This window comes from Cervus elaphus, chromosome 19, assembly GCF_910594005.1.
Source record: "Cervus elaphus chromosome 19, mCerEla1.1, whole genome shotgun sequence".
NCBI classification, from domain to species: Eukaryota; Metazoa; Chordata; class Mammalia; order Artiodactyla; family Cervidae; genus Cervus; species Cervus elaphus.
The window spans coordinates 51,982,879-52,001,322 of record NC_057833.1 but is presented as its reverse complement, the minus strand read 5'-3'; the positions used below and the strand labels follow the sequence as shown (position 1 = coordinate 52,001,322).

General features: G+C 38.9%; 1 protein-coding gene across 4 annotated transcripts in view; it reads left to right on the top strand.

Annotated features, from left to right (window-relative positions):
- Positions 1 to 1,106: 1,106 nt before the first annotated feature.
- The window catches only part of CD86 (CD86 molecule), a 66,864-nt gene continuing 49,526 nt past the window's right edge, over positions 1,107 to 18,444 (top strand). For 3 of the 4 annotated variants that reach the window (XM_043874942.1, XM_043874944.1, XM_043874939.1), the window contains exon 1: positions 2,662 to 2,801. In XM_043874942.1, coding sequence (XP_043730877.1) covers positions 2,788 to 2,801 — 14 coding nt within the window. In that variant the 5' untranslated portion in view covers positions 2,662 to 2,787. Of the gene's footprint in view, positions 1,230 to 2,661; positions 2,802 to 18,444 lie in introns of those variants that run through there. The other variant, XM_043874940.1, reaches the window with a different exon arrangement.

Genomic DNA, 18,444 nt, shown 5'->3' with positions numbered 1-18,444 from the left:
AAATTTGTGACGTGTTCTTCCCCTTTCTCCCTCTCTTCTCCTTCTAGACTCCCACAATGAATATGTTGATTAATGTCACAGTGTTCCATGGGTAACCTAGCCTCTAATAATTTTTCTTCATCTTTCGTTTTCTGTTTCTCAATCTTGATAATTTTTTTGGTCTCATCTTTAACTTCATTGATTCTTTCTTCTGCCTACTCAAATTTTTGTTTGACTCCTAGTGAATTTTAAAATACCAGTTATTGTACTTTTCAGCTCTATAATTTTTTTGGTTTCTCTTTGGGTTTTGTAACTCTTTTACCAACACTTCCATTGTGTTCATACATCATTTTATTGACTTTCTCTACATCCTGTTTTAGTTCTTTGAACATCTTTAAGAATTGTTTTAAAGTCTTTGTCTAGTAGATATGCCATGAAGTCTTGAAGAGCGGTTTCTGTTGATTTTTTTCTTTTAATACTTTATATTTCTTTATATACATTGGATATGATTTTTTTTTTTACTGAAAACTGGACATTTGAATCTAATAATGTACTAACCCTGGAGATCAGATTATCTACCTTTCCCATTGTTTACTTTTTGTCTCTGTGCTAAGGATCAGACTGAGGTATAAACCTAAGGTTCTCACAGGTCTTTTGTGAATCTTTGCCTTTCACAATTTCCCCATACATGCAGTTGCTTTTGAATTTCCTAGTCTTTAATGTCTGGCTCCAAAAAAGGGGAAAAGAGAAAAATGAAGGAAGAGAAAAGGGCACCAGTCCTTTAAATCCTCTGTAGGCCATTTCAGCTGGAGGGGGAGGTGCAACAAAATGGCTTCTCATCTCTTTTCTGTGCTTGTGTATCAGAAGCAGCAATCAGGGATCAGAACATAAACCGCAGATACTTGGAGTATAGGGCCTTGTTTTTGTCCATTCTGACTCATGCAAGCTATGTGCAAGCCGCTCCAGGAACTGTGCACGGTTGCCTGCAATGGAGCTGAGAGTGGCAGATGAGTATCTGCTTCTGTGCCAACAGCTGAAATTTTTGGAAATTAACCACAGTTTACAGTCCAAACCTTCCCTTGAAAACTGAGAGCCTTCAATAGACTGCAGAGTTCCAGAATAGTTACATCAGACAAAGTCTTCCTTTGCAATTGTTGTCTCAGTAATGAAAGAGATTCCTGGTACTTCTTACTCTGCCATCTTCCCAAAATCGTATCACCTGTTACTTTCAAACTTCTGTAAAAATACAGGTAATCTATCTCTAATGATTTTTTTCTTAACGTTCTAATCTTCTAAACTAATTTACAACAATTATTTTTAGTGTTATCTCTATGTTTTACTGACTTTCAAGCTCACCTAAGCTTTCTTTCTTTAACCATAGCTTTTCCATTCTTAGACTTTCAATTTTAATTCATTTTTAACTATTCTGGAATACATACTTAAATAATTTATTTAGGAAGGTTATCTTAGTGGTAGTGTTTTTATTGCTGCAGTTTTTCTGTCTGGTAATACGTTCCTATTGATTTCACATTTAACCACCATCTTATCTGGGTAGAGAACACTACCTCAAAATTTATGTCTATTATTCTGTGGTTTTCTGACATTTAGTGTTGATTAACAGACCAAACTGGTTTAGCTTTCTCTGCATTCATCCCACTTGAATTTCTTTCCTTTTCTTAGTTTTTCTTATTTTTGGAATTTAAAATGCTCATGGTGATTTCTTGAAATGAAAGTCATGTTCTTAAAAATATTTTTGACAGTCTGAACCCTTTGAGTTCCTTAATTGTGTCTTGTGCATGCTAAGTTGCTTCAAGTTGTATCCAACTCTTTGTGACCCTATGGACTGTAGCCTGGCAGGCTCCACTGTCCACGGGATTCTCCTGGCAAGAATACTAGAGTGAGTTGCTATGCCCTCCTCCAGAGAATCTTCCTGACCTAAGGACTGAACCCACTTCTCTTATGTTTCCTGCATTGGCAGGCAGGCTCTTTATCACCAGTACCAATTGGGAAGCCTGAATCAGCTGTATGAATACATATATCCCCTCCCTCCTTCCCCTCCCCCCAACCCACCTATCTAGTCATCACAGAGCACATCTTTTAATTTTAGGATGCTGCTTTTTTTTTTCAAGTCTCTATTTCAGGATCCTTTCTTTGACCAATTTAATCTTTGGCTCTAATAGGAGTGACATAATAAAAGCGGCGGCTTTTGTTTGCCCTCCTTGGTTGAGCAGATCTTACATGAGAACATCCCCTTGTCCCCAAAGTTCAGTGAAATCTTCTATCATCTTGGTGGTAGAAATCACAAGGGGAGGCTACCCACTTCCAATACACATCCATACTAAGTCACACTTTTTATTGTGTTACCATAATCTGTAGGACATTCTTTTATACCATGTTATAAATGCAGAGGTCTTCCCCCTCTCCTCGGGATAATTATGTTAATTTTTAGGCTTTTTGAGGGAGTTTCAAGAGGAGAGATTTTTAATTAGTCTCATTTTAATGCCATGTTTGGAACTCAAGCCACTGAATTATTATTTTTTAAATACATTTAGACCTAGGTGAAAACACTCAAATGCAAGAAAAGGGTTAAATTTCTTCCACAAGTATTGGCAAAATCTGTAGAAAAAAAGAGGAACAGCCTTTAATACAGAAAGTTACAGATTATGCAGTCATTGAGGAGGAAGGCTTTCACGGGTGTAGGAGGGGTTGCTCCTCCTGCCACTGTAAAGCGGACTAGCACAGACAGACAGACGGACAGACAAGGGCAGTCCATTCCCAGAAGTAACCCCAACAGCAGAAATAGCGAAAATGCATTTCAAATGGTGAGTGATCATTCTTATTCTTTGAAAAGCAGTTGGTGATCTCAGTGTTATTAGACTGAGGTTGAGGATGGTGCTGTTTTCTGTCCTTCCTGCCCAAGAATGCTAATTATGTGTTAAGGGCATATTTATGTGGCAGGAAAACTTGGGAGAAAGCTCCATCTATGCTATGGAAGGTTAGCTAAAGTCTTGAAGGCATTCTTGCCTTCTTGCTCTACCACTCTAAGTTGATCCCATACCTCCAAGGCAGGGGAGATTTTAAAAAATTCCTACCAAAGACATTTGACTACTAATTAAAGATGTGAATTACTGGATATATCAAAATGTTTATTGGTTGTCAGGGGTTTTTTTACATGATTTAATTTTTTAGATTTGCTTTTTAAATATTTAAATGTTGCAGTTATTGATTTCATGAATCAGGAAACTTTTAAATGTCTGTACAGGTATAACAAATATCAGGGAGTAAATTCAGTGGACACCAAGTTCAGTTTGACCTGGGGTGGGGAATGAGATAGAGACAGTAGAAGAAAGGCAAGGAAAAGGGAGAGGAGTAAGAGGTTAAGAAGAAAATGCAGAGCCCAGAGAGTGAGTCACAAATAGGCCATGGGAGATTCTGAGCAGGACGAGGTAGCAGAAGGAGGTAGAATAGCTCAGTTTGCTACCGGGTATTAAATATGCATGATATAGCCTAAGTTTACTGTGATTTCATTATATTTTAGTCTTTGCAATGACTCTCAGACAGATGATATCATCGCTGTGTTTTATAGATGAGAAAACTGTGGCTTAGAGAAGCTAAATAAGTAACTAAAGATCACGATGGTCAGAAGGAGTAAAGCTGAGATCTTTCTTTCCGTTTTGCCTGCACCACAAGGTTTCTCCAAGCCCTGGCAGGCCCCCATGGCAGGGACTTACTGGAAGAAGTCACACACGCCCTTCCCTTGGATGGTGGCAGCTGGGGTCACTGGTTATTATTGTGCTTTGGAAATCTACATAACCCTCATCTACCCAGTGCTTACTGGTTTGGTAGATAGTTTTTCTGCTTTTATTTCAGAAGATTAGAATTTAATTCCCAAGTAAAGACTTCTTTTCCTGCCACTGAAATTATTGCCCATATAAGAAATAAACAATTTCAGAATTTACAGTTTTTGTGGAACCATAGAAGTGATACCCTTAATTATGCTATAGATGTGTATAGAACCAAAGGCCACTATGTACATTGTTGTTGTTGAGATTCTCTTTGTTTCACAGTGCTTGAAAATTGATCATGAGCAGGAAATTTTAAAATATAAATGACCAATACTGTTTAGTCCCATCTGAAATAAAAGAAATGGAAATTAAAAGTGAAATGACATTTTTCTTTTAGCAAAGTGGCAAATATTTTGCAAAGCAAGCGAGAATTCTATGCGTTTCTAAGGAGGGAGGAACATTTATACCCTTGTTACTTGTTGATGATAATACAATCTTTCTAGATGATAATCTAGTAATACATACCAAAAGCTCTGAAAATATATATGCCTATTAACCAAGTAGTTCAACTTTTAGGAATTTATTGTAAGGATTCAAGCATATTTTCCTTGCCATTGTTTCTCATAGGGAAAGTCTTAAAAATAACTTAAATGTCTAAACATAAGTAGTTGGTTAATTATGGAGCATTCATAATGAAATACAATGCAATCATTAAAAATTTCTAATGTAGAACAATTCTTCATGTCTTTCGCTTACAGAAAAATAAAAACAAAAAACCCAGAATGTACATTGCTATTACTTTTATACATGATACCTATATATATACAATGTCAGAAATACAGATGATTTATATTTTCTACTTTGTGCTTTTGAATTTGGATCACATCCGCAGGCAGAAAAATAAAGCTAGATATTTAAGAAAACATAACCAATAGCTGTCTTCTTTCAGAAAAGCAGCCAGCTGTCCAGTGGTACATGATCACTCATAATTTGTGGAGTTTCATTGTTAGGGCTTGGGTCATTTTTTATTAACTTTTTTGTTTCTTGACTGTCTCTTGACACCTCAAAAACATACTCTCTCTACCCATAAATCACTAGATCCTGATAAGCCTATTTTCATAAAATATTCTATGTGGAAGATATCAGAATGCTCATTTCCTTATTTTGCAAATGGATAATATGGCTCTAGAGAGAGCTGCATGGTAAAAGGAAGAACAGTGCAAGGGTTAAGTGGCCACACTTAGGAACCAAAGTGCTGGGGTTTCTGTGCCTGACTCTTTCACTTTCTAGGTGTGTGACTTTGGACAAGTTGCTTAACAATTAAAATTCTTTAGTGTTTTACTGTGTAATGGGGAATAATCATGATAAGTGTGAGATTTTAATGAGATAATTCATGTAAGGTTCTAAGTACCTTAGAACCTTGCTGTGAAAAGTACTCAGCGATTATTAATATTGTTTATTACTATTATAGTTAGGATTAAGAAATAGAAAGAAGATCATTTGTCCAAGATGATACAGCTACTTGATGTCAATGCTAGGACTAGAACTCAGGAAGATTTTTGTCCAGCATAAGTATTCAATCTGCTCTGAGCCTCTCAGGGCAACCCTAGGCTGGGCTCCCAGGGGAGCTGACATGAAACAGGCAGTCCAAGGACAAGTCCAGCCACTTCCAGGGAATGATTCTGATCACAGCAGGAAGTCAAACACTGGAAAGGAGGATGGAGGTAAAGCAGCTGAGACCTGAGTTAGATGCAGAGATGAAGCCAGGAGCAAAGAGCTATTGCAGGAGAGAAAAGATGGCTCAGAAACCCTCCTGAGGCTTTTATAGGCCACAGGCTGTGGGCTTCACGAGGAGTCTACATAACTTAAATGAACCCTCCCCTGCAAGGTTGGGGTGATCAAACAGATAGATGGGGTGTGTGGAATTGCAGATATACTGCAAGAAGGTGCCCGACAGATAGTTCTCATAGAGGATGAGGTGGACCCTGGGAGGGGCCAGAACAAAGACACCCCCCCTGCCCCCACCCCCGCAAGCCCAGGCATCCATTGTGATTATCCCAAAGTCACAGCCTACATTTGAAGAACCACAAACAAGCAAAAATATGATAAAAATTTTTTTTTAATTCCACGGGCAGCAGAATGCATAACTGATTTGAGATAACAAGGAAATCATTTAGGAAAATATTAGACTAATAGGACTATAGGAAACTAATTCAAGGAGAGGTGTTGAGAACATGAGACTGGGGCAGTTATGGTGGGCTCAGAGAGGAGAGGACGCATTTGGGAGATATTTACAAACTAGAATTGGCAGAATTTGAATGGAGCTTGAAAGGAGAGATCTAAGTATATAGTGGCATCCTTCCCAAAATGTGGATGGGATTGGGCCAGGGGGAAAGAGGACAGAAGTTGAATTCATTTTTTAACATGCTGAATTTGAGATCTCTTGGAGCAGCTAGATGGTGATGTCCAAGCAGACAAGCGGATATACAGGTGTAAAGTTCAAGAAAGAGGTATGGGCTGCAGAAAACATTAGTCTTAAGCATCAGTTATAGGTATAGTTGAGATTCTCTTTGTGGGTGAGATCACTAGGGAGAGGGGATGGTGGAGTAAGAAGAAGCCAAGGATAGAACCTGGAAAACTTCAAGACCGAGGAGGGTATATGATAGAGAGTCCACAATAGACATCAAGGAGGGATTTTAGAGAGTGGAACAAGGTAGGAAAAAAGTGGTGTCACTGGAACCCAAAGAGGAGAGAGATACAAGGAAGAGGACAGCCATACACCTGAAACTAACACAATATTGTAAATCAACTATACCTCAGTTAAAAAAAAAAAAAAAAAGAGGAGGACATGGCCACAGAAAGACAAAGTATATTTACTGAATTTCTACACTGAGCACCTGAGATACAGAAAAAGTGATTCTAGGGACTGAGGGTTAAGGGTTGATTGTGTCCCCTCAAAATTTGTACAGTCTTAAATTGCTTTCCAGAAAAATTATAGCCATTCACAATCCCATAGTCATTAGTATATGTAAGTACCATTCTTCTTAATGGGACCTCAGGATGTAACTATATTTAGAGATAGAGTCTCTGCAGACATAATCAAGCTAAAATGAGGTCATTAGGGTGGGCCTTAATTCAAGATGACTGATATGCTTAACAATAAGAGGAAATTTAGACACAGAAACAGGCATAGAGGAAAGACAATGTAAAGAAACCTGGAGAAGATAGCCATCTACCAAGAAGAGAGCCCTTGTAACAGATCCTTCCCTTATAACTCTCAGAAGGAATCAGCACTGCTGATAACTTCATTTTGGACTTCCAGCTTCCAGAACTGAGACAATAAATTTCAGTTTAAGCCACTCAGTACTTTGTTACCATATCCCTAACAATCTAATCCATTTGGTGGGTATAAATAATCCTTTGGTGAGGGTGCAGATAGCCAGAGAAAGAAAACATGAATAAGTATTTCAGAGAGGCGAGGGAGGAACCAAAAAAAGGATTAGGTCACCTAAGCTAAGAGGAGAAAAATATTCCATAATGTAGAGGGTAGTCACAATGTTAATTCTGCAGAAAGGTGAAGTAGGAGAGTGACTGAAAATATCAGTCCAGAGGTCTGTGGTGACCTTTGCGGAGCACTCAGCTAAGCAGAGGGGTAGGTCTTAGAGAGCTGAGAAGAGAGGCAGCAGATAGACCACTCCTACCAAACAGTGAGTGATGAAAGGGGACCTCTTCATGATCCAGACTCATCTGTGCTGCCCGAAGGAGCCACATGGAGACACCCTGGAGTCAGCCAGACAGACCTGGTGTCTCCTCTGCTTTTCCCAGCCGTCATTTTACATGTTGGATGTTTGGTACTAACATAGATTACATTCTCTTTTGTTAAACCCTAAGAAATGTGTTATTTAAAGCTTCCCAGAGATGAAATCCATGATGAATCTGATGTCGTAAAGGGGATGTTGTAAGCCTGTGGTGAATCTGATGATGTAAAGGAAAAGACAAGCCTGAGTGGAATTTGGGGGATCACTCATAATGTATGTCAATAAGCAAGAAAAAAGCATAGTAGAATTGGAATAGGGAAGTACTGAAGCATTTTCTTAGAAAGCTTTAAAGTCAAAATGAGCCTAAAATTTGCTTTCTGTAGCCTCAGGATATTTTTTGCCAAGCAACCCAAATATCACACTTCTTTATTATTGAGGATCAAATTCATCAGGTTTGACTTTACTAAAGATCTAATAAAAATTTGTTAAATGAGCATTTAGTGAAATAAATAAATTAGTCAGTACCAGACAGGAAATAATCATGGGGTAAAACCTGAAATAATAAGGACCCAAAAAGAAAACCTAGATCATCACCTCCATCTTATGACTATTTTCAACCAACTAAACAATAGATCTTGATCAAGAAAATGATAGTTTTAAGGCAGCATGGAGCGTATAGAATAAAAAGCTGATGTATAATTTTTATAGTGTAACTGGGAATAGAAAACAAAACCATGAAGTGACAAAAGCAATCCAATGTAGTTAATAATTAAGTGATTTAAAAATATATAAATAACAAAAAATGTTTTCAATAGAAATTGAAGAAATGCCAATTCAAACATCAATGAGGTATTTTCATTTATCAGATTAAACAGTAAACAAATAATCCAATTAGAAAATGGGCAAAAGATATAAAGACATTTCCCCAAAGAAGATATACAGATGACAAATAAGCACATGAAAAGACATTCAACATCATTATCCATTATGGAAATGAAAATTAAAATCTCACTGAGATATTACCACATACCTATTAGAATGGATAAAGTAAAAAATAATGGTAACACCAAATACCTGCAGGAGGTAGAGACACTAGATCACTCAGATATTGCTATTGGGAATGTAAAATAGTACAGCCCCTCTGGAAAGCAGTTTGGCAATTTCTTACAAAACTAAGCTTACATTTATCATATAACACAACAATTGCATTGTTGGGCATTTATCCTGGAGAAATGAAAACCTATGTTCACACAAAAATCAGTACATGAATATTCATACCAATTTTATTCCTAATAGTCAAACACTAGGGGGAAAATGTCCTTCCATGGATGAATGATTAAACAAACTGAAGCACACATGTACCATGGAATACTACCCTGCAATAAAAGGAATGAACTACTGATACACACACAAACTTGAACAACTCTCCAGGGAATAATGCTAAGTGAAAATGCTGATCCCAAAATGTTACTACGTGATTCCATTTGTGTGACATTCCTGAAATAACAGAATCACAGACAGGAGAACAGTTGGTGTTTGCCATGGCTCTGGGTGGTGGGGAAAGGAAGGGACACGTGTGGCTGCAGAGAGGTAACACCAGGGTGTTTTGTGGTGATGGACCAATTCAGTATCCTGATAATGGCAATTGTTGCATGAATCTATGTGTGTGAGAATATGGCAGAGAAATACTACATACACACACACACAAGGATTATACGTGGAACCTAAAACTAGTGAAAACTAAATAGGCTCTGTGGATTAAACTGATGTAAATCTCCTGATTTTGCCATTGTACTAGCATTATGTAAAACAATACCACTGGGGGAAGCTGGGGGAAAGATACAAGGGCCTCCCTGTACCCTTTTCTCCAACTGCCTTTGAATCTTTGTTTCAAAATAAAAAGTTTAAAATGTAATTTTAAAACACACAAAATATTCATCTTCACTAAGTATTAAGGAAAATGACAGTGAAACACCAATGAGATGTGTTCATTTATCAAATTAACAATTTATGTTTTATTAGGGGGTCAGGGTAAAAATGCTCAGTGTATATATGAAGAATGGTACTGTCATATACCACTGATTGTGGGATTGTGAATGGCTATAACTTTTCTGGAATTTAAGACTCTATATCAAAAGCCTTAAAAAAGCATATACAGGCAAACTTGACCACTGCCTATTTATCTGTTCTTAGTAATTTTTTCCAGTTCATTCAATACCTTTATGCCAGGCACAGTGCCACAGGTTAGAAGTATACCAAAGATCAGTATACATGATTTCTGCCCTCAAAGAGTTCAGCTTAGTGGTATAAATATCAAATATGATGACATTTTTATAAGAGTGACATGTGGGAGGGAACCCCAGGAGCACAAAAGTGGCTGTTTTCCCTTTGTCTATAGGTCTGTGTCTTGGATAAATGCTTGAGTTTTGAGTCAGTCGGGCTGGTGTCAAATAATAAGTTAATAAGTAATTTTGTACTTATTAGTGGTGTCACCTTGGGGAAGCCATCCAGCTTTCTGAACTTTAGCACCTTCATCTGTAAAATAAGGTAAAATTGGTACTTACCAATGCTATGAGGGTTATAAGCATTTTTAAAGGATGTAAGTCTTGTGAAAATGAAATACTTGAGGCTTCACATTCTTTAAAATTTATTATTTCTGATATTTGAAATGAAGTCTTTAATTTCTTTGGCTCTACCTTTTCAGATTGAATTCGAGCAAATGAATTCTTACTTATGAATCAGAAGTTGCTATAATAGACCTCCTAATTACAAATGAGACAAGGCCCGGCTCAATGCAAGTGAATAAAGTGAAAGCCAAACCAAAAAAAAAGCCACTTAAAATATATAAATGTAAGTTAGGCTTAATAAGTGTTCATAGTTGTAAGAAAATAAAGTTAAAAAAAGAAAAACAAGCTGAAACCCAGTTAGCAGAATTTTCACACATTCAGGCAGAATTATCCCTTTACACACTACTGAGGTATCAATCTGAGGGGCTCATTCAGTGGTGGGGGGGCTTTAGGAAAAACATTTGCTTAGATTAAAGGAACTTTGGGCAGGTTACTTACTTCTCTAAGTCTCAGTTAATTCATCAGTTAGAAGGTTTAACAGTTTCCGTTTTTCAGAGGAAAAGGATTAAGTGAGCTAATGCAGGAATATGAAATGTGTGGCTCAGAACAGTGGCAGTGATAGCTGTGATGGGTAGGGACAGGGCTAGGAACGTACGTAAGGTGTCGTCCCTGGATCCTTACGACAACCATGTGAGCTGAGTATTATTTTCCCCATTGAAAACAAAATGAGGAAATTGAGGTTTAGAGAGGTTTAGTAAGTCACTCAACATCACAAAATTAGTAAGGGGCAGAGTAGAGAGACTTACTCAAAAAGTGCCAAACCACACCAAAAAAGTACGCTGACACCTGACATTCTAATGATGGCCACATAGCATTATCAGCTAGAAATTACAAAAGATTCAATTCTATATCTCACCAACATCTTGAGGTCCCCAGCTGTGTGTCCCTGGGTGAGGGGCCTAACTTTTCTGAAACGGTTTCCTCTTCAGTAAACTTTGTGGGTTTGCTGTGCGGATTAAATGAAGTGATAGATTGGAAGTACTAAGCAGAGCACCTAGCTCATAAGCAGTCAGCTGACAGATGCTAGCTCTAAGGACATTTATGGGACCTGCTCCTCTGCTAAGCAGTGGGAATGCAAAGGGGATGAAACATGTCCGCTGCACTTGCGGAACGCAGGACAGGAGAGCCACAGGAGCAGTGAGACCGAAGCACAATGAGGAAATTGTTATCATGGAAGAATACATAATGTGATTTTGGAGCAAGGACGATAGAGATATTGTGAAAAGAGGAGGGAAGGATGGCCAAAAAAACAAAAAAGTAAAAAAAAACCAAAAAACAAAAAAGTCTTCAACTGTGAACCGTGGAATGATTAAATCTTAAAGGAAAAGAAGTATTTTCCAAACAGAGAAGGCAGGAAAGGCATTCTGGACAGAAGGAACAGTTTGTGCAAAGGTAAAGAAGGCAAAAGAGTCATGAAAGGGTTTGCGAGGGTCCAAAACTAGAGAACAGTTCATGTGACTAGAGGGTGAGTTATATGAGCTGGTCAATAAAAGCAGAAGAGAACACTTGGATCCAGGCTGTGAAGGGCCTCATCGGTCTTGCTAAGTAAGAAGTGTGATAACTATCCATGAGGAACAGGGAGTAAGTCTTTAAAGCAAGGACATTTCATAATCAGATTGTTCTTGATGAAAGATAACAGTAGGGTAAAGCAGAGGACCCCAACCTCTGGGATCTAATAATGGCTGATGATCTGAGGCGGAACTGATGTAATAATAATAGAAATAAAGCACACAATAAATGTAATGTGCTTGAATCATCCTGAAACCATCCCCCAACTCTGGTCTGTGGAAAAATTGTCTTCCACAAAATCAGTCCCTGGTGCCAAAAAGATTGGGGACCGCTGGGGTAAAGCATAGTGAGAAGGAATCAGCTTGGAGGCTGTTGCAATAGCCCTGACGAGTGGTGACCAAGATCCTAACATGGGCCGCCAATGAATTGGAAGTGGGTGGTGAGGAAGGGGAAGTGAGGGGGTCACTTAAACTTACGTGTGAAATCCAAGTTATGAAAATGGCTTGGTCCTGTCTTACCACAGTCATCCCAAAGGACCAAAACAAAAACACAGAAAACCTCTTTTAAAAATAATCTCTTTTGTTTGTATGCAAATAGGCCATGCACAGTGAAAATGCAACTCAAGTGTGATGACAAATACAATATTTTGTCTTCACTCCATGAGACATGAAGATGGAACTGGTTTACACGTGCTGTCCTTCTTAAAAATTCCAACTCCTCACATTAAAACTGTAGCTAACCAGTGCAAGTCTTATTTGAAATTGTTTTTAGTCTTAAACCAGATGTGTGGGAATCTATTTAGGGCACTTTTCAAAAAAAGCTTTACTCACATTGCTGAAGAGTAAGAAGAGCAGCATTATGTTTTAATGGAAAATTTCTTTTAGGTAGCAACACATCTGTGTGGTGGTGGACCTTTAGAATTTTCCAGATAAAGGTGTGTGAAGGGAACTGCAAAAATTACACTTCTATGGTTCTGCACCACCAACTTGAAAATTGCAAATCCAAGTTGACAAATGCATATTTTAAAGGTTCGCAGACGTCTTCTGTGCTTTGCTTTTGGTTACAGAGATGACACAGGGAAGTGAGCCTTTGGGTAATGCAGTGCCCCCTCCTTCAACCCTGTTGTGAAATGGAAGCTTTAAAAAATCCAGTGGTTTTTTTTTTTTTTTAAACAAGCTTAGTCATATTAGCTGTGCTCTGTATGCCCCAGTCTACTTTATTTCACTTTGTAGTGCACATTTTATTTATACTCATATATAAATATTTTGCATAAAAAGGTGCTTTCACAGATCTTTGTGCTTCCCTAAAGTTGAAATCTGCTGCCATTTGTTAAAATGTGTTAGTTTTGTTATGTTTATATTCTCTCCTGTGCACACATAGGAAAAAATATATGGAAGTAACTCTTCTAGCAACTTTTACATTTTAGAATATTACCTCATTTTATTTCTTCTAACTGAGGTTATAAAGGAAATGACAAATGTCAAATGCTTTGTCATTTCACAAACTGTTGAGAAAGAAACAACAGTTTCTCAGAATGTGTAAGCACCTATTCTTAAGCAAGGGGCCACTTTAAATTCAGAGATCACAATCTTCCGAATTGAGGTTCGATATTCCCAGGTAATGCTAAGATTGGAACGATATCAGTTTGGAATCAGATATTCATTTCATTAGATTCTGAAAAGTGCCATCACCAATATTGGCAGTTTATTGTATCAATCTTTTAACTGGCCACTGTATAGATTTTATTCTTTTTGGAAAGATTTTATGTAGTTTTGTTATTAGTTAATTAATAGGCCATCTTTTGTGTGAACTATCAGAGGAAGCCCTGAGATTATAAGATTGTATTGTAATAAACCTGAATAGCTAGAGTATAGAATTACTAAATTAGTTAAGGATCACTGAGTCTACCCCTCCTTCAAATGAGCTCTCTCATTTGGGGCCACCCATGACTAATAGTCATGCAGACTCTGTAACTACTTAAAATATGAAATATCTCTCAGATAGCCTATCCTTGAGATGGAGGGCCTGGGGAAAATTTTCCTAATTGTGGCCTACCTGATCTAGTTAGAATCTATCTCATGATGGTATCTGATCATTAGGGCATCATATGTAACTGAAGTTGTTTATGTTGAAAATCAGCTGCTGGCAAGTACCCTAACAATATTGGGGCTTCCCAGGTGGCGCTAGTGGTAAAGAAATTGCCTGCCAATGCAGGAGATGTAAGAGAGGTGGGTTCAATACCTCAGTAGGGAAGATCCCTGGAGAAGGGCAGTACAACCCACCCCAGTATTCCTGCCTGGAGAATCCCATGGACAGAGGAGCCTGGAGGGATACAATCCATAGTGTCACAAGGAGTTGGACAAGACTGAAGCGACTTAGCACGCACGTGCCTTGACATTATTAGACTGTGCAGGTCTCCTACAGGATATGGGAGGGCAGGGACCCTTGGCTTTTGCTCACCTTGGATCCCAGGGCTAGCCCAAGGCCTGCACTCAATCAAGGCTGGTTAAGCATTTGTTGATAAATGAAGGCAAATTAAAAAGTAGGAATTCTAAATCCATCTGTGGGTTTTTAAGAATTATTGGAAAATGGGAAAAGTTAACTGAGATACAAAGATGGGTGGGAACACAGGTGAAACATAAAATATGCATATTTGGCTGCCACTAGAGTCTATAGTCACTGCCAGTCCCCATGGATGCTCTGGCAGCAGCCCTGATGCTCTGCCCAGTCCTTCCAGGAGGTCTGTGTACACACGGCAGGCAGGCAGGTGGGGAGGGGTGCTCTGGGTGTTATCTTGCTGCTTCTAATCCTGGTCTCTGTCCACCAAGTGAGTTATGAATTCCTCAGTTCCCTTAAACTGCAGTTATTCTGTGACTTCACCTTATTTCTGACCTGCAGTCCAGTTCCCAGCTAGTCGTTAGGACCTGTCCCCCATTGAAGGGCCTTGTTCCACAGAGACAAATATCTCCACTCCTCACACTGCAGACATCACACTTCTCAGAAACTCTGATTTCTGGGTGTGTTGAGGCCTACCCCCACCCCATTCTGCCCTGTCTCCACCAGACCACAGATTGCTCTCAGATCCTGAGTATGGAATGGCTGGTTCCTCACATGCTGGGGTTGTTGTACCCAACTCCATCTTCCTCCCCTTCCTCACTCCAGACCAACAAAGGAACAGCTCATCCGAAGCTCACCCCCATCTCTGGTACAACAGAGCTTCTTTCTCTAAAATGGATGTATCCTGACACCCTTTTGACAGTTTTTTTTTTTTCCTTAACCTGCTTTTCAGTACGTGCTAATGTAATCTTCAATACAAAGAAACGTATTTTGCTGCTGAAGTTCAGGTATGTTTTGTTAAGCAACCACGTGATTTTGAGAGAAAGCGCCCACAAGAATCTTTTGCATTCACTTGATAGAATCTTGCAAATAACCACTGGTGCCTTTCTGACTTCTTAGAGGATATCTAGGCAAAAGCGTATCATGCGTCCTAGTTTTGGTGTTCAGAAGTTGATCGAACACAAGTTAAGAAACAATACACATGGCCTCTTTCTTAGCATGCATGAATGATAGGTGTGAATTTGCATCATGAGAAAGTGAATAAAGGAGGGGCATCTAGAGAGACCAAACAAGCCAGCCTAAGATGGAAGGGGAGCCGTGTTAGAGGCTATAAGGGTGAGGGTCTCACCTACCCTGTCAACCCACTTGCAGGATATAAATACTGAGGCTGCAGAAATTTGGTTCAGAGAAAAATATTCAATAATGCTTAACTATATAAAATTTATTTCAAGTATAAGTCAAGATTGTATTCCCCCAAAGAAAAAAGAAACTTATTTTATTTCTAAGAATGTTCCTCCAGAAACATGGAACTGAAAGCTATTTTTATTGATCTGGCCCTTAGAAAATAATGGGGGCTTTTCCTTTAATTTACCTAAGGAACTGACATAAAAATCTACAGCTTCACACCAGAAAGATTAAAAAAATGTCAAAATAGAAGGCAGAAATACAAAACTGGAGATTTTCCACTGCAGCATTTTATGTGTGGCATCTGATTACAAGTGTGCAACATGGAGAAGTGAACCTTTGGACTGTGAAATTGATGCTAATTTCTTACCCACTAGTCTAGAAGCCCTCTAAAATGTCACAACATTCATTTGGTTGCTTTACCAGGAATCAGTGTATGTGGTTAATATGTCTGTGTGTTTAATTAATAGATTTTATTTTTAAAATAGTTTTAGATTTACAGAAAAATTAAGCAGATAATACAGAGAATTCCCATAAGACCCCTGTTTTGTAGACCATTTCCCCTATTATTATCATCTTGCAATAGTGTGGTATATTTGTTACAATTAATGAGCCAGTATTGATATATTATTATTAACTAAAGTCCATACCTTAAGTCTCCCCCTTTGTGTTCTATGAATTTTGACAAATTTCTAATAGAGGTTTCCCTGGTGGCTCAGATGGTAAAGAATATTCCTTCAATGCAGGAGAGTTGGGTTCAATGCCAAGGTCAGGAAGATCCCTGGAGAAGAGAATGGCTACCCATTCCAGTATTCTTACCTGGGAAATCCCATGGACAGAGGAGCCTGGCAGACAGCATCATGTCCACAAAGAGTTGAACATAACTGAGCAACTAATACTTTCTATCATTATTCTTTCCTGTACTTTGTCTCCCTCTTTGTGTTCTATGAGTTTTGAAAAATTTATAATAACCCATATTTACCAGTATAATATCACACAGAGCAGTTTCTCTGCCCTCAAAATCCCCCGTGCTCCACCTGTGCACCCCTCCTCACGGACACTGGCAACCACTGATCTTCATACTCTCTGTCATGCTTTTGCGTTTTTTACGTCATCTAGTCAGAATCATACAGTGTAGAGTCTCTTCAAACTATCTTCTTTCATCAAAAAATATGCATTTAAAGTTCTTTCATGTCTTTTTCTGGCTTGATAGCTTATGTTTTAATCACTGAATAATATCTCATTGTATGGATGTATCACAGTTTGCTTATCCATACACTTATTAAAGGGTATTTTAGTTGCTTCTGGTTTTGGGTAATAATGAGTAAAGCTGCTGTAAATATTTGTGTGTTGGTTTTTGTGTGGACCTAAGTTTTCAGTTCATCAGGTAAATATCTAGGAGCATGACTTCTGGGTCATATGGTAGGCTTATGTTAAGTTTTATAAGAAACTGTTCCAAAGCACCTTTCATTCCTAACAGCCATGAATGAGAATTCCTGTTGCCCCACATTCTCATCAGCACTGGGCACTGTCAATTTGGTGAATTTTAACCATTCTAACAGGTATGTAGTTAATAGCTCATTGTTGTTTTAATCAGCAATTCCTTAATGACATGTGAAACTGAGCATCCTTTCATATGCTTATTTGCCATCAGTATATCCTTGATGACTTTTGTATGATCTGATCTTTTGCCATTTTTAAATTGAGTTGATTTCTTATATTTGAGTTTTAAGAGTTCTTGGTACACTTTAGATACCAGTCCTTTATCAGATTTGTGTTTTACAAATGTTTTCTCCCAGTCTGTGACTTGTCTTTTCTTTCTCTTGCGGTCAGGGTTAAGAAGGGAGGGTTCTAAAAAGACAATTTTACAACAGCAGTAAGAGGTAAATTTCATAGCAGATGTTTCATGCTCTCTCTCTCAGGCGGTGTTAGGGAACCTGTCTGTGAACCCAGCAGAATCTTTTTAAAACTAGAGTCAGATGTTGGGATGGCTAACTCTCCTGCATCATTAGAGGTTGTGCAGCAAGGCTGGCCATAAGAATAGGGCCCAGCCCTGGGCTGCAGCAGTTCTAAATAAAGGACAATTCAGAAACTGTGTTTACAGTTCAATCCTGGGCCCCCATGCATGGATTACATTACACGCAGGGTGTGAAGTTCTGTCCATGAGTCCAAGTGTGTAAGACATCATCACTTTTCTTATTTCTTAATCCCACCTGTGAGCCCCCATTCTGACAGTTAGACAAGTTAGTCAGTCAGTTCAGTCACTCATTTGTGTCCGACTCTTTGTGACACTATGGACTGTAGCACACCAGGCTTCCCTGTCCATCACCAACTCCCGGAGCTTACTCAAACTCATATCCATCAAGTCGGTGGCCAAAGTATTGGAGTTTCAGCTTTAGCATCAGTCCTTCCAATAAATATTCAGGACTAATTTCCTTCCAGACTGATCATACAGGGGTGCCCTCCCCTGCTTGTGGCCCAGTCAGAATTCAGAAGCTTACCTGGTGCCTAAAAAGTGGTGGAAGTCCTGGTCTATACTGGTTGCTATCAGCCCCCCTACTCTCCAGCCCACAGTGGGGCTGTGAAATCTGGCAGCTCTCTGCCCCCACGCCACAGTGGGGAATGAGGTCATTCACTGAGGGTGGGTCTCCTGCATGAACCATCTCCCCTGAGGTTGTTGTGCCCTTGGGAGCAGTGTATGGGTTGCTTGGATCCCACTATGCACAGGGCTCACACACCTCTGCCCTTCTCTCTCTTCCTTCTGCATCTCAAAAGCCACTCTCTGTCTTGTCTCTCACCTTCTGGGGCACCTACATTGTCTTTTCCAGGGGCTTTCACAAAAGTCCAAAAGCGCCTTTGACTTTAGGTCTCTTCTGCTTTCTCCTCTGTAAAAAATCTCTGTATCAAGGAAGCCCAGAAAACAAACACTAATTAACATTTCAATGAATTAAGCCTCTACAATTATGTGTGGAAACTATTTGGCTAGTATCAGAACCACCACCACCACCACCACCTGGAATGCTTCTAGAGTGCCTCCTGACCCCT